The sequence below is a fragment of the Mytilus edulis genome, chromosome 6 (genome assembly GCF_963676685.1).
Source record: "Mytilus edulis chromosome 6, xbMytEdul2.2, whole genome shotgun sequence".
Classification (NCBI taxonomy): domain Eukaryota; kingdom Metazoa; phylum Mollusca; class Bivalvia; order Mytilida; family Mytilidae; genus Mytilus; species Mytilus edulis.
The window spans coordinates 90550008-90567038 of record NC_092349.1 but is presented as its reverse complement, the minus strand read 5'-3'; the positions used below and the strand labels follow the sequence as shown (position 1 = coordinate 90567038).

Genomic DNA, 17031 nt, shown 5'->3' with positions numbered 1-17031 from the left:
CGTCGTAAACAAGCATTTAGAGCAAATCTGACATGGATAAAATTGTTTATCAGGTCAAGATCTATCTGCCCTGCAATTTTGAGATGAATCGGACAACCCGTTGATAGGTTGCTGCCCCTGAATTGTTAATTTTAAGGAAATTTTGCTGTTTTTGGTTATTATCTTGAATATTATTATAGATAGAGATAAACTGTAAACAGCAAAAATGTTCAGCAAAGTAAGATCTACAAATAAGTCAACATGATTGACCCCTTTATGAGTTATTGCCCCTTATAGTCAATTTTTAACCATTTTTCGTAAATCTTAGTTTTCTTTTACAAAAATCTTCTCCTCTGAAACTACTGGGCCAAATTAAACCAAACTTGGCCACAATCATCATTCGGGTATTTAGTTTAAAAATTGTGTCTGGTGACCCGGCCAACCAACCAAGATGGCCGCCATGGCTAAAAATAGAACATAGGGGTAAAATGCAGTTTTTGGCTTATCACTAAAAAACCAAAGCATTTCCCAGTCAGCAGACTAACAGTGGGCCAACGTTGGCAAATGGTCGGCCCGTTGGTCGACCGTTGGTGTTGGCTTCACAACATTGGCCCAACGTTGGCAAATTGTCGGTCCGTTGGTCGCAAGTTTATGTTGGCTGCACAACATTAGCCCAACGTTGGCAAATTGTCGGTTGGTCGCAAGTTTAAGTTGGCTGCACAACATTGGCCCAACGTTGGCAAATTGTCGGTAAATTGGTCGCACGTTGGTGTCGGCTGCACAATATTGGCCCAACGTTGGTCTGTTGTTGTAAATTCATATTATTATCTCATGTTGGTTATAAATAATCGGGCAAACGTTGGCATTATATGTTAGTAGCAACATAGAGCCGATATGAAATTTTGTTAATAGAATTGATTATATAATATTTTACGCTTTATTTCTCTTGGGAGGCGGATAATTTCGATTGCAGCAGGCTTTATGAAAAGTTAATGTTATACCGAAAGTGTTTATCAACTGAAATTACATTTACAACTCTATGTTGGGCCCAACGTTGCGTGATCATATATTATACTCTATATATAAGTCAGGTAAAATTTATACTGGAATATCATTACTGTATTGCCTGGTTAAAAATAAAAATTTATTGCAATCATTATTTATAATAACTTTATTCATTAAACTTTGTGAAACATAATAATAGCAATTATATGCAGAGTGATATTTGATTCACCCAGTCTGTTAATCAAGCCCATTCTGATAAGGTTGACCATATGTTCGACAAATTTCAAAGATAGTTGCTATGGTAATTAAGTTTATAGGAAATCTGAATGTAATGGGATGGTCACTTTTGTGATTATTTCCTGTTGTGTATTTGTAAGAAAGCAGTGATACGAAGAAAACAAAAAGAGAAAATCATGTCATCTGAGATTCAAAGAGAAAGATAGTAACATGTAAGTTGTAACTTTAAAAAATCTGATATATATATACGATTCAGAATGACAAATACAATATGATTTTTTAATCTGAGGGATGTTGTTAAAAATCAAAACATATATTAATTTCTATCATTTTATAATGCTGATCTTGCAGTTTATACGTTTCGGGCGAAATATTTTCTAGATTTTAAATCATTTCAATCCTATTAATAATCATGAAATATTTGCCACTGAACATTAGTATCTTCAAACAAATGGTAAATTATATAAATCTATAACCACAACATGTATGATCATTACTGAAGTTAATGGAATAAAATTGTCTTAAGATGTGTCTTATTCCGTAATGTTTCAAAAATGTGGTATAATGATTTCTCTCAACTGATTTCTACTTCATTAAAATATAAATGAATTTGTTAGTTTTATTGTATTTCTAAATCGCATGCAAATAGATACGATATATTTGTGAAACCTGATCATATACACACTTGAATGTGTAGCAGTGTTTTTATATATCAAATATATAACTGTTCATTAATACACATCTAAATTATTCTTAATATATCATGTATATTACGAATATATAAAGTATGATACCGAATTCTGAAATAATAGTAATAAGGGTTTGTTATACCCACAAATCCGTCTAATACTAATGAATTTCTGACCATTAGACAAATAACCAATATAAAAAAATGGTTATTTAAGATTTTATTTTGTATTAAATAGTGTTTAAACTATTTAGAATATACATTAATTTATATTACATATCTAAAAGGGAGATTACGCACGCATGCATTAGACAAATACGCAATTCAAGTTTACTTATAACTTTATTACAGAGTCGGTTAGAAAAAAAACATAGCTGTAAAGAGTCTTCGGATAAGGAGATAGATGATGCAGCTAAAGATTGGCGGCGCTTAAGCCTTGACAGAGAAGGTGGCAAGAAACAGAGAAGGGAAAAAAAGAATAACATATATAAATAATAATGACATTGTTGAAGTTCAAATTGAGGAGGACACTACTCGTGGTGACGACCAATGATATCAAATTTAGAATAAATAAAGTTTCATCTTCTGAATTATTTAATTTTCATTCTGGATCTGGAACCAATACAACTAAAAACAAACTATTTGTATGATCGCCTAACCATAAGCCATACGTCATTTGTTCTGTTAAAGAAATAAATGAAATTGATATGAAAAAAGAAGATGTGGTATGATTGCTAATGAGACAACTCTTTACAAGACACCAAATGACACAGAGTTTAATTGGTCGATCCATCAAACATTGCCAAAGAAATATCTTAGCGTCACACAATAAATAAAATTAAAGAGGCAAAGTTCATGAAAAAAACAAGGACAGTAACAACAATGGGTAATACAAAAATACAGAATTGCTACCTTAAACTTTGGCAGTTTGGAATACAAAAAAAGATCAAATGCGCTCCGGAGTATTTATCATATACAGCTCCTCCATGCAGCATCCATTGTAATTTGGTTGAAACAATAGACCAACGTATTGCCAACATAAAAATGAGAAATACCTACCTTGGACCAACATAGTGCCAACATAAGAAAAGATATATCTACGTTGGTCCAACGTTGTGCCAACATGGATTTCGTTTTTCATACAATGGGCCAACGTTGGCTCTATGTATTGCATATTACCGTACAACGTTGGGCCAACATGAAGCCATCATGTTGGGCCAACGTAGGCCCACTTTGCACTTATACGTTGGGCCAACGTTAAAATACAACGATGGGCCAATGCAATGATATACGTTGTGCCAATGTTGGGCCAACATACTCATGTTGTCTGGGTTAGAGCAAATCTGATATGTGGAAAATTGTTTATCAGGTCAAGATCTATCTGCAACAACAAAAGAGAGTTTTTAACGACCTCAGCTGGCTATACAACCCTTGCACAATCAACTGAATTTTGCAGAAATCATTAATAGGATAGATTGCCCTTATATGATAATTTTTTATTACCTTTTTGGTTTTTTTGGCAAAGGGGGGGGGGGGGTGTTGTGCAACAACAAAACAACTTTCTCATTACTTTGCATTTCTCGTTAGATTAATTTTACCAAAATTCTTCCCTGAAACATCTGTCAAATTTAAACAAACTTGGTTTAAATCACCACTAGGATATCCAGGGACCACTTTGTATGATGACCCTGCCTGCCCACCTGGCTGAAATAAAACATAGGTTTCAAACACACTTTTTAGTATTATATCTCTGAACTTAAACAACAGTACAACAGTTGCATTTATCATGCATCAATTGTAAATAAAAATATCAGGTGAGCGACACAGGGTTCTTGGACCCTCTAGTTTTTTAAAGTCTGTTAGAATTTATTTTACAGGCTGTAGGCAGAGAGATGCTGCTCCATCTGATAGATTATTATCTGACTAACTACAATGTTAATTCCACTATAAAGACATTCCTTGATAATACAGTGGTACATATCCTGCCCTCCATGAATCCTGATGGATTTGAAGTTTCCTCAGAAGGTGACTGCAGTGGAGTACAAGGCAGGTATGTATACTGTATTTTGCTTGTATTTCCAGAGGCCTATTGCATATAAAAATAAGAAGACGTGGTATGATTGCAAATTAGACAACTTTCCACATAGAGACTAAATAACACAAAAATTAACATATGTCGGCCTCTGTAAAGCCTTCAACAATGAGTAAAACACACACTGCATAGTAAGCTATAAAAGGCCCAAAAATGACAGATGTGAAACAATTCGAATGTCAATTTCTGTAGAAAATGTGTTCTGATGTTTGCAAATTTAGATTGTTGTATAATGTTTTGTCCTTTATACAGGTCAAGATTATAGTATATATGCCGGTAGTATACCCTGTAATTAACTTATACAGGTCAAGATTATAGTATATATGCCGGTAGTATACCCTCTAATTAAGTCACACAGAGGGGTTTGTCATATACTTGGTCTCTATTTTCAGTCTGAAAAATTGGTCTCAAAACATAGATGGATGAGCATAAGCTGTGTTTCTCCAATATTTCAGTTTTTACCAAAAATAAAATCATTTAAAAATTTCCTTTGATCTGTGATAAAGTATAAGGTATGATTATAGCTTTTGGGTTTCAAATATTTATTTGAATATAATTTTCAAAATATAAACTACTGTGGATTCATTGATTTTCGTGGGTATCAATTTTCGTGTAATGAGGATAACGTGCATTTTCGTGGATATTTGATTTCATGGTTTTGCAAATCTCTGCATACAAAGCCTACAGAAATTCTGTAATTCGTTGAACAATGAATTATAATGAAGTAGTTTATTCAGTATTGTAACATCCTCTTTTATAATTATATATTTTATGTTTATTGTACATTTCAGACCAAACAATAATAGTTATGACTTGAACAGAAATTTCCCAGGATATTTTGAGGTTAATCCAAGACCTGTTCAACCTGAGACACAAGCAGTGATGGACTGGTTAAAACAACACAGATTTATTCTGTCAGCAAACCTACATGGGGGAGCTATGGTGGCTAACTATCCATTCGATAATTATGTCAATGGTAAATAGAAATACTTAAAAATCTATAAATAGTTTTGATTGACAAAATTGGAGCAAGAGTTCTCACTATGTCAAAATGCACAAATTCCTTAATTAATTATAATCTGCCAAATGCATCTTTCTAAACTACTAGACACTAGATAAAGTTTTTAACTGAACAACAATGTTTTCTGCCCTTGCAGAATTTATTATTGTGTATAGTGGCTAAGATAATGCATAATGGAATGATCAAAATTAAGAACAGACTGTCTTGCTAGTTAGATGAATAAAAGTATGTCAACGATAGTGACGTGACAATGGATCCAAGCGCTATACTTTCGTCTAGTAACAAACTTTACAACAACTGCCTTTAAGTAAGGATCTGTTCTCACAACTTTCTAGTACTAAATGTTTAAAATTTGTTAGTTAAGAAAATTACCCAGATACATTTCATACCAAGGGAGATAACTCAAATTCTAATTATTTCTTAATAAAAACTTTCTAAATCAACACTGTTTTGTATGAATTAAAGGTTTATTAAGTTTTTATTAAGATGTTATTCTTTTTAGAGGATCATTTTTATTTGTTCAGTTTACCATATTGACTAAATTTATTGATCCATTTCTTCTATCTCGGCTTGATAAATACAGTATCATTAAGTATTAAAATAAAAGTACCGTAATGAAACTTTCTGATTTGATTGAATTAGATTGTTCGAACATGAATTTTTTCATAGTATCAAAGTAAAATGATATATTTTGTATTCTAGGTTCCATTATACAGGTGACAAGATATGTAAGGTCCCCAGACGATGATACATTTATACATCTATCTAAGGTTTACTCCTACTCACACGCCAACATGTACACAGGAAAACATTGTAATGATGATTTCCCTGATGGCATAACCAACGGAGCTCTCTGGTACCCTGTTCTAGGTAAGTATCTAAGGTTTACTACTACTCACACGCCAACATGTACACAGGAAAACATTGTAATGATGATTTCCCTGATGGCATAACCAACGGAGCTCTCTGGTACCCTGTTCTAGGTAAGTATCTAAGGTTTACTACTACTCACACGCCAACATGTACACAGGAAAACATTGTAATGATGATTTCCCTGATGGCATAACCAACGGAGCTCTCTGGTACCCTGTTCTAGGTAAGTATCTAAGGTTTACTCCTACTCACACGCCAACATGTACACAGGAAAACATTGTAATGATGATTTCCCTGATGGCATAACCAACGGAGCTCTCTGGTACCCTGTTCTAGGTAAGTATCTAAGGTTTACTCCTACTCACACGCCAACATGTACACAGGAAAACATTGTAATGATGATTTCCCTGATGGCATAACCAACGGGGCTCTCTGGTACCCTGTTCTAGGTAAGTATCTAAGGTTTACTACTACTCACACACCAACATGTACACAGGAACACATTGTGATGATAATTTCCCTGATGGCATAACCAACGGAGCTCTCTGGTACCCTGTTCTAGGTAAGTATCTAAGGTTTACTACTACTCACACACCAACATGTACACAGGAACACATTGTGATGATAATTTCCCTGATGGCATAACCAACGGAGCTCTCTGGTACCCTGTTCTAGGTAAGTATCTAAGGTTTACTACTACTCACACGCCAACATGTACACAGGAACACATTGTGATGATAATTTCCCTGATGGCATAACCAACGGAGCTCTCTGGTACCCTGTTCTAGGTAAGTATCTAAGGTTTACTACTACTCACACGCCAACATGTACACAGGAACACAATGTAATGATGATTTCCCTGATGGCATAACCAACGGAGCTCTCTGGTACCCTGTTCTAGGTAAGTATCTAAGGTTTACTACTACTCACACGCCAACATGTACACAGGAAAACATTGTAATGATGATTTCCCTGATGGCATAACCAACGGAGCTCTCTGGTACCCTGTTCTAGGTAAGTATCTAAGGTTTACTACTACTCACACGCCAACATGTACACAGGAAAACATTGTAATGATGATTTCCCTGATGGCATAACCAACGGAGCTCTCTGGTACCCGGTTCTAGGTAAGTATCTAAGGTTTACTACTACTCACACGCCAACATGTACACAGGAAAACATTGTAATGATGATTTCCCTGATGGCATAACCAACGGAGCTCTCTGGTACCCGGTTCTAGGTAAGTATCTAAGGTTTACTACTACTCACACGCCAACATGTACACAGGAAAACATTGTAATGATGATTTCCCTGATGGCATAACCAACGGAGCACTCTGGTACCCTGTTCTAGGTAGGTATCTAAGGTTTACTACTACTCACACGCCAACATGTACACAGGAACACATTGTAATGATAATTTCCCTGATGGCATAACCAACGGAGCACTCTGGTACCCTGTTCTAGGTAAGTATCTAAGGTTTACTACTACTCACACGCCAACATGTACACAGGAAAACATTGTAATGATGATTTCCCTGATGGCATAACCAACGGAGCACTCTGGTACCCTGTTCTAGGTAAGTATCTAAGGTTTACTACTACTCACACGCCAACATGTACACAGGAAAACATTGTAATGATGATTTCCCTGATGGTATTACCAACGGAGCACTCTGGTACCCTGTTCTAGGTAAGTATCTAAGGTTAACTCCTACTCACACGCCAACATGTACACAGGAACACAATGTAATGATGATTTCCCTGATGGTATTACCAACGGAGCACTCTGGTACCCTGTTCTAGGTAGGTATCTAAGGTTTACTACTACTCACACGCCAACATGTACACAGGAACACATTGTAATGATGATTTCCCTGATGGTATTACCAACGGAGCACTCTGGTACCCTGTTCTAGGTAGGTATCTAAGGTTTACTACTACTCACACGCCAACATGTACACAGGAACACAATGTAATGATGATTTCCCTGATGGTATTACCAACAGAGCTCTCTGGTACCCTGTTCTAGGTAGGTATCTAAGGTTTACTACTACTCACACGCCAACATGTACACAGGAACACATTGTAATGATGATTTCCCTGATGGTATTACCTACGGAGCTCTCTGGTACCCTGTTCTAGGTAAGTATCTAAGGTTAACTCACACTCACACGCCAACATGTACACAGGAACACAATGTAATGATGATTTCCCTGATGGTATTACCAACAGAGCTCTCTGGTACCCTGTTCTAGGTAAGTATCTAAGGTTTACTACTACTCACACGCCAACATGTACACAGGAACACATTGTGATGATAATTTCCCTGATGGCATAACCAACGGAGCACTCTGGTACCCTGTTCTAGGTAGGTATCTAAGGTTTACTACTACTCACACGCCAACATGTACACAGGAACACAATGTGATGATAATTTCCCTGATGGTATAACCAACGGAGCACTCTGGTACCCTGTTCTAGGTAGGTATCTAAGGTTTACTACTACTCACACGCCAACATGTACACAGGAACACAATGTGATGATAATTTCCCTGATGGTATAACCAACGGAGCACTCTGGTACCCTGTTCTAGGTAGGTATCTAAGGTTTACTACTACTCACACGCCAACATGTACACAGGAACACATTGTAATGATAATTTCCCTGATGGTATTACCAACGGAGCACTCTGGTACCCTGTTCTAGGTAGGTATCTAAGGTTTACTACTACTCACACGCCAACATGTACACAGGATCACATTGTAATGATAATTTCCCTGATGGTATTACCAACGGAGCTCTCTGGTACCCTGTTCTAGGTAGGTATCTAAGGTTTACTACTACTCACACGCCAACATGTACACAGGAACACAATGTGATGATAATTTCCCTGATGGTATAACCAACGGAGCACTCTGGTACCCTGTTCTAGGTAGGTATCTAAGGTTTACTACTACTCACACGCCAACATGTACACAGGAACACATTGTAATGATAATTTCCCTGATGGTATTACCAACGGAGCACTCTGGTACCCTGTTCTAGGTAGGTATCTAAGGTTTACTACTACTCACACGCCAACATGTACACAGGAACACATTGTAATGATAATTTCCCTGATGGTATTACCAACGGAGCTCTCTGGTACCCTGTTCTAGGTAAGTATGATGAATATTACAAATGGAAAAATTGCTGAATTTTTCGTTTCCATTTTCTAGCTTTAGTTTGCCTCAACCAAATGGTATAAAACTTATACACAATGCTTATTACCTCAACATAGATCAAATTTGAATTTTGGTGGCATCACTTTTACCATTCTAGAGTTATGCCCCTGTACAAATTGAAAAATTTTGTTTCCATTCTCTTACTTTAGTTTGCCTCAACCAAATGTTATGAAACTTATGAACAATGCTTATTACCACAATAAAAAAAACAGATCAAGTTTGAATTTTGATTGTGTCACTTTTACTTTTCTTGAGTTATGCCCCTTTACAAATGTAAATAGCTGAATTTTTTGTTTCTGTTTTCTTACCTAGGTTTGCCTCAACCAAATGTTATGAAACTTATACACAATACTTATTAGAACAAAACTTAGATCAAGTACAAATTTGGGCAACATTCCCCAATTAATCATGTATGTTTTAACAAATTCATAGATAAGCACCTAAGGCAATTTATTTTTTTATATACAAGTAATGATGAAATATTTTTTTCAATTGCTGTTATTTTTCCCTTGTGTAATTTTAGGTGGAATGCAGGATTATAATTACGTAAGAGAAGGATGTTTTGAAATCACGTTAGAAATCGGCTGTTGTAAATATCCACAAACTTCAGAACTTCCGACATTCTGGACGTACAACAAAGATGCTTTAATCAACTTCCTAATGGCAGTACACAGTGGTTAGTAAAAGTTTATTGTGGTATAAATGTTCTCTGCCAGGATCTACTTTTAAATCAACAAATAATGAAACATAAAGTCTGTATTAATGATGATTGAAGGTGTTTAATGCCTGCCTTCCAGCACTCTTTGTTTTATCCGGACAGCCCTGTTTTATTGGTTGAAAAAACTAACTGAAAAACTTCTGCAGGAAAACTGGCAATCTTTATGTCTTATAAGATCTGCATGAGTCAACCAACCTTGCATGAGAGGGTTCAAAATCACAACCTCAATGTTTACAGGCTAGTGAACTCTGTACATAAACTACATAGACTACATGGCAAACAATGCTCTATAGAAATACCAAGAGGCCTGAAATATGATATACTTATTCCACTGCATTTTATTAAATGGTTTATTGAAATTTCATAGTCTCGCTTCCAAGATACGACACTGTCTAAATTAATCTTACATAAAATGTATGTTAAGGCAGCTAATGTTTTTATTTGTATACACAATTTTAACTTAATACCTTGTGTATGTACGTGTACTTGTTGTTAAAATCTGTACCTGTCTAATCTGTCTTCATTTTGGATAAGACAGGTGCTTGATTAACTTGTGTTAAGGAACACCGGTTTGCAGTTAAAAAATGGTTTAGTTTATAACTGTTTCAAATATATAACAGTGTGCAGTTTATATTGTTTAGGGTAAGCCCACTGACTGACCAAAGAAGGGGGGGATGTTCCAGTCATGCTTCAGTGATTCCCTTTATAATCAACCAAATTTTTCCCACAAAAGGGGGGGGGGCAGGCCCCCACTGGATCCACCTATGAGTTACAGCATATATCATCTATTTTGCTGCTGTATATTTTTCCATTTAGGAATTAAGTGTTGATAGCAGATATTTGCTTTTCTCTTGAATATATTCACAACTTTTCTAAACTCGGTGCAATTTTGATGTTGACATATTGCATATATACTTTTCTATTGATGATATATAATCCTCCAGTCGTCATTTGTTGTTGGGTTTCTGTCTCATTCAAATGTCGTTGATATTTACATTTAAAGAACTTAATGTATGTGCCTGTCCCAAGTCAAGAGCCTGTAATACGGTGGTTGTCGTTTGTTTATATGTGACATATTTGTTTTTCGTTCATTTATTATATAGATAAGGCCGTAAGTTTTCTCGTTTAAATTGTTTTACATTGTTATATCAGGACCTTTTATAGCTGACTATGCGGTATGGGCTTTCCCCATTGTTGAAGGCTGTACGGTGAACTATAGTTGTTAATGTTTGTGTCATTTTGGTCTCTTGTGGACAGTTGTTTCATTGGCAATGATGCCACATCTTCTTTTTTATATTATGAATAAATGAATTTGATTGAATGATCCTATTACTCAATTGTTCAATTTAATTGTAGGAGTGAAGGGATTGGTACGAACACCCAACAATACAGAAGTAGCAGGTTATGATATGGCTGTCAAAGGGAGACAAATCATGTTTAAAAGTTCACAGTATGGCGAATATTGGAGACTTCTACGTCCAGGAACACACACCATCCAGGTAGGTTCTTTATTTACAACACCAGAGATTTGGCCAAGATTCATTTTTACACAACTACAAAAAAATAACAGGAATTATCAAAAACACTCTTCTGAAAAAAATAGTCTAAAAATAACCGCAAATAACTTATGGTCCAGATAGACTGTAGCAGGCTCCAAATGTATTGGGCTGAATGTGACTTTGAATAATCACTTTATATTTTTACAATTTTGATCCTTATTGTGTGATAGAAAAACCATGTGCTTATGTTGTCTCATATTTGGTATGTAATTAACATAAGTTTTGCTGAGATTTTAAATAAACTAAATCTTTTTAGGTTCTCTCTGATGGAAAAGTTATAGCAGAGAAACAAGTCCAGGTACCAGCTAGTGGTGTTGTAAGGGAAGATATCTATATAGGTGATACCAGTAGTGCCAGTGTTTTACAGAGTTGTTTCCCTTTCGTCATATCGCTTGTTTCTATATACTTACATTGTTTAGGTTTCTTATAGTAAAACATTATTTATATGCTTTAAATGATAATCAAAAGAAAAATCATCACCATTTATATATTTTTATTTGATTGGTCACTATTCCATGATTTTTTATTACAATCATAATAAATGTCGGAGTAATGTGGCTGCATTATTACTCTTGGTGAGATATTTTTAATAAGGGTGTCAACTAGCTATTAAAATGTTCAACTAAATAATACACATTTTCTATGAGCTTGTAATGCAAACTTTGGCAAATCCAAGGAATTTAATATTCATGACAGATACATGTAAGCCATGAACGTCTCAATCCACAAATTGGTACCCATGAAAAATGAATTCACTGTATCTTCTAGAACAGAAAATATTCTTATTCTAAATATTTTCACTTCATTACTCATCTGTATTAATATAGTGCCTTCATAAAAATTCCATCATACCATTCAGGAAAGAACTTTCTCAGGATAGATTTGAAAAATTCTGAAAGAAATCCAAAATTGTTAAAGATTCTACAAAAAAAATGTTATGACTGTGATTATAAATCTCTTTTGAAATAAGGTTTAAAGTAAAGTAAAGTTTGATTATAACATAAATGTACCAATTTTACTGCTCTAGATGCACATTTTGACAATCAATGTCGCTTCAGTGATGCTTAGTGCCAAAATATTTGAAAGTCCAAAGCTTATTTAAAGGATGAAGAGCTCTAAACCAAAAGTAGACAGAGCCAGCAAGAAATCAGATATTTGCATAAGGGACATACATTCCTTAATTTGAAATGATTTCCAAAATTTTGAAACACTAAATTTTGATAAAACAAAAACATATTTGCATGTTTAAGCTGTAAAGTAACGTCACCGTCGTATTTATATTAAATGTTCGATTGGTTATTCATCAGTTCATTCATTCATTCATTCCATTTTCTGTTTCATCATACTCATTATGACGATTGACTGAGACTGACGACATTTCTAATATACGTCACTGCACAATTTCATATACACGTCACTACACACCTGAATGATTTAAATAGAATAAAATATTATTGCACGAGCGCGGGAAAATATATGTACGCCTTATTTATATATAGAGATTTAGTATTTCATTAACTGAATAGCCGCCTTACAATGCTGACGCTTAAATGCTTAAGCAATATTTACAGGTTAGTTAATTATTATATATTTTGTTCATACCAGTATGATTATTTTTTACTTTTAAGTTACAGTATTTCTAAGAATTGCTGACTATTTATCATGGTCAACAATTATCAGTTTGGTTAAAAAAAAAATAAAAAAAATTATCAGTTTGACAATGTAAATATAAGTGGGTATTGGTGAATGATTACTGTAAATTCAGAAATTATTGCATGCTTTTATTACTGCGATTTTGTCATTTTAGACTTAAATGCAATTTTAATTTTTATGAATTTGAGAAAAATCTTTTTTATTTCATATAAAATAGTTCAAAATGAGAGTTTAAATTATTAAAAGGGGTAGAGTAAAGATATCACAAAACATGTTTAACCCTGCCACATGTTCGTGTCTGTTCCATGTCAGGTCGTGTATGTTTTTTAAAATTTTGGTTCATTTATATATTTCTAAGTGTAACATCCATTTTTGCTGAACTAGTATACATTTATAAGAGGCCAGCTGAAGCCTGCTCTGGCCACTTTATTTTTGCCCTGTGTTGAAGACCCATTTGGCTATTTGGTCAGGTTGTCTCTTTGACACATTCCCTTGTTCCATTCTCAATTTTATGATGAGATTTGAAGTATGGTAAACTAATTTTGCCATTAATTTTAACCTTTGTAGCCTTTTTGCTCAATTGGCAGGGGAAAAACACAATTTATAATAAGGAATCAAATGGCAAAATCAAAAGCTCAAACACATCGAAAGATGGACAAGTGATTGCAATAGCTCAAGAAACCCAACTGTATTAAAGACATTTCCCCCTTAATATGATAAACAGATTTATTGACTTTGTCAGCATTCAATTTTTTAAATGAATTATTTTCCAAGTTTGTCTGAATTTACAGTATAAATCGTGGTTAAAAATATATTACTTGACAATGCAAATATTAAGCTGCATTTCTGAATGATAAAGAGAGCTACTGATCTGTTTCCTTAAAGTTTTAAAAATGTCAATAGAATTAAATTTATACATCAAATTCAAGGGAGATAAGTCACCTTCTGCCATGCAGTTATTAAATCATTATTGTAATGGACAAATTATTGTAAAAATCTACGAACAACATGATTATAAAATTATCTTATCTTATGTTATTACATTTGCTGATTTTGCACTATTCAGTATTTTCTGTTTTTAAATTTTGAATATTTTCTCGTAACTAAATCAAAATCCTTAATTTAAACATGTATGCACTAGCTTTTTTTATTATTGCTGAACTCCCCCCTTTTTGTAGTGTCAGGAATATAAAGACTAGTATAGTAAGTTCAACCATCAAGTCCTCATACACTTGGAAGCACTTAATCAAAAGTGGTTGTATGATAATAATTTCTATTCACATTATAATCTGCATAGCAATGTACGTCATCCCAATATTATATATACATAATACTGTATCATTTCATATATGTACTTTGAATTTTAATATAATTGACTTTATTACTGTAATATACAGATCATTACCTACATACCCTTACCCTGTATATACATCATTTATATCAACAGAATCAGTTTGTGCTATGAATTATAATTTTGTTAAATGAGATCTTTTTGTATGTTATTGAATATTAAACAGTTATTTTTACTAATGGTGTTTATTGAATAGAATATAAAGGTGTCCCATGGTTTATAGTTCAAAGAAAAAAATCATAAACTTGGCAAATATTCCATTTTAAAGGTTGAATGCTGACAAAGTCAATAATCTTGTAATTCAGTGGTTGTCATTTGTTTATGTGTTACATATTTGTTTTTCGTTCATTTTGTTTTATGACCCATTTATGGGCATTATGTTTTCTGGTCTGTGCATCTGTCTGTTTGTTCATCTTGTCCGTCCGTCTGTTTGTCTGTCCGTTCGTCCCATTTCAGGTTAAAGTTTTTGGTCGAGGTAGTTTTTGATGAAGTTGAAGCCCGATCATCATCAACTTGAAACTTAGTAAACATGTTCCCTATGATATGATCTTTCTAATTGTAATGCCAAATTAGAGATTTTATTCCATTTTCCCGGTCCACTGAACATAGAAAATGATAATGCGGATGTGGCATCCGTGTACTTGGGACACATTCTTGTTTAAAAATAAATAAGGCCGTTAGTTTTCTCGTTTGAATTGATTTACATTGTCATTTCAGGGCCTTTTATAGCTGACTATGTGGAATGGGCTTTGCTCATTGTTGAAGACTGTAAGTTGACCTATAGTTGTCAATTTCTGTGTCATTTTGGTCTCTTAAGGAGAGTTGTCTCATTGGCAATCATACCCCATCTTCTTTTTTATAGTCACACTAAACGCAGAAATATATAAATGAATCAAAAATATAAAAAAAAAAACATACAAGACTAACAAAGGCCATCCCTATCTTAGGACGGACGCAAAAATGTGGCAGGATTAAACATGTTTTGTGAGATCTCAATTGCAACCCTCTCCTATAGCTGTTGCAATTGTGGAATAATAAAAAACACACAGCAATACACACAGATAAACTCAGTTTAAGGTGGTATGGGAGTCTAAAATAAAAATGATAGAATTTGTTCATACTTTGCCAAAACGTTGTATCTATTGATACATGTTGAAAAATATAATAAAAATGATAGGTCACCGCACATTTTCTCAAGCTACAGGACGGGACAAAATGTCACATTTTGTATGGATTATACAGGAAAAAACACCATTTTGTGATTAGAAACTAAACAAAATGATAGAATTGTTAAATACTTCAGGAAAAGATAGCTTTCAGACAATGCTTTGAGAATATCAAAAGAAAAGATAGGGTCACCGTACGTTTTTTCCGGCTAAAATACAAAATAGGAAAATTCCATACAGAATCCTTCAGAAAATGCACTTTTTTAGAGTTACCTCCCCTTAAAATGCCAATTTTTAAAAAAGATAAAAAAAAACAAATATAATTAACATTTGCAAAAATATCAATATTTAGAAGTTATATTCTTATAAATTGGTACTTTTAAATGAAAATGTACATTAAACATCTGCATTCCTGCATCAAATTTTGCTAACTTGATGGAAAATCTGGACCTTTGATTCTCTGTTTTTTACAATCCAAGATGGAGGAAGACACCCATACCACCTTAAAAGAAGATAGATAGAGTAACTGAAGAAAGTTACAAAGAAGATACATACTTACAGAGATGAGTGCGACCAATAAATTTTGATAGCCAAAATTATAAATTGACCATTGTTTAGAGTTATTACCCTAAAAATTTAATTTAATCTTGTTTGGCAATTACATGTATGTTGAAGACTAAAATACTAACAGACGGAGAAATATTGTAGTTGATATATTTAAACGAGACACTTTATACAGAAAAATAAGAAACCAGAAAGACAAGATCTTAAAATGTCTCAATATCACAGATATTGCCTTTAAAAGAGGATTTCTACACATGCAAAATACCTTTCTAATCATCTTGCCTCGGAAGCTGACCAGTGCTAATTGTGTTGTTGTTACTAACACTAGTTTAATCAATCTAGCCTGAAATACTTCCCACTGGACTTACCTCCTTTTAATTTTGTGCTAATAAATGGTTAAAAACGGCCGTATATAAATGAAAATTTTAATTTTCGATTTCTATGCAGGGCACCCCAAAATGTACACCTCCTTCATTGGTTATAATTAAAGATAATGTATATGGCTTGGCAGATTTGTTCAGGCTTTTATGTTTAAATGTCCCAAATGTTTTGGTCTTTCTAAACTTGTGGTTCCGAATGCAACTTATACTGTTGTAGAAACTTTCCCTCGAATCAAAATAATTATATGATTTAAGGTACAATTCTAAACTCAGTATATATTTAAGTTAAGCCCAGCTGTCCTTGTTCTTGACCTTATTACCATGTAGTATAGACTAATAAACTTAAAAGATTATTTCATTCCCAGATGTGTTAATTTAATTTTTGATCTTCAAAGTTGTGAATTAAGCTTCACATTTCGTTAGACCAAAATGTACCTTGAATTCAGTCTTCTCTCTCACTATAAATTAAACGTATTTAATTATAGTGGCTTGTGAAACAAGTAATTGCAACTTATATT

At 33.9% G+C, this 17031-nt stretch overlaps 1 protein-coding gene across 6 annotated transcripts in view; it reads left to right on the top strand.

Annotated features, from left to right (window-relative positions):
- The window catches only part of LOC139528877 (carboxypeptidase D-like), a 35537-nt gene extending 20959 nt beyond the window's left edge, over positions 1–14578 (top strand). For 3 of the 6 annotated variants that reach the window (XM_071325112.1, XM_071325113.1, XM_071325114.1), the window contains 7 exons: positions 3787–3959; positions 4793–4977; positions 5725–5792; positions 8957–9056; positions 9646–9798; positions 11197–11339; positions 11656–14578. In XM_071325112.1, the coding sequence (XP_071181213.1) occupies positions 3787–3959; positions 4793–4977; positions 5725–5792; positions 8957–9056; positions 9646–9798; positions 11197–11339; positions 11656–11829 (996 nt within the window). In that variant the 3' untranslated portion in view covers positions 11830–14578. Of the gene's footprint in view, positions 1–3786; positions 3960–4792; positions 4978–5724; positions 5893–8956; positions 9057–9645; positions 9799–11196; positions 11340–11655 lie in introns of all 6 variants that reach the window. The other 3 variants (XM_071325109.1, XM_071325110.1, XM_071325111.1) reach the window with 1 other exon arrangement.
- Positions 14579–17031: the final 2453 nt, after the last annotated feature.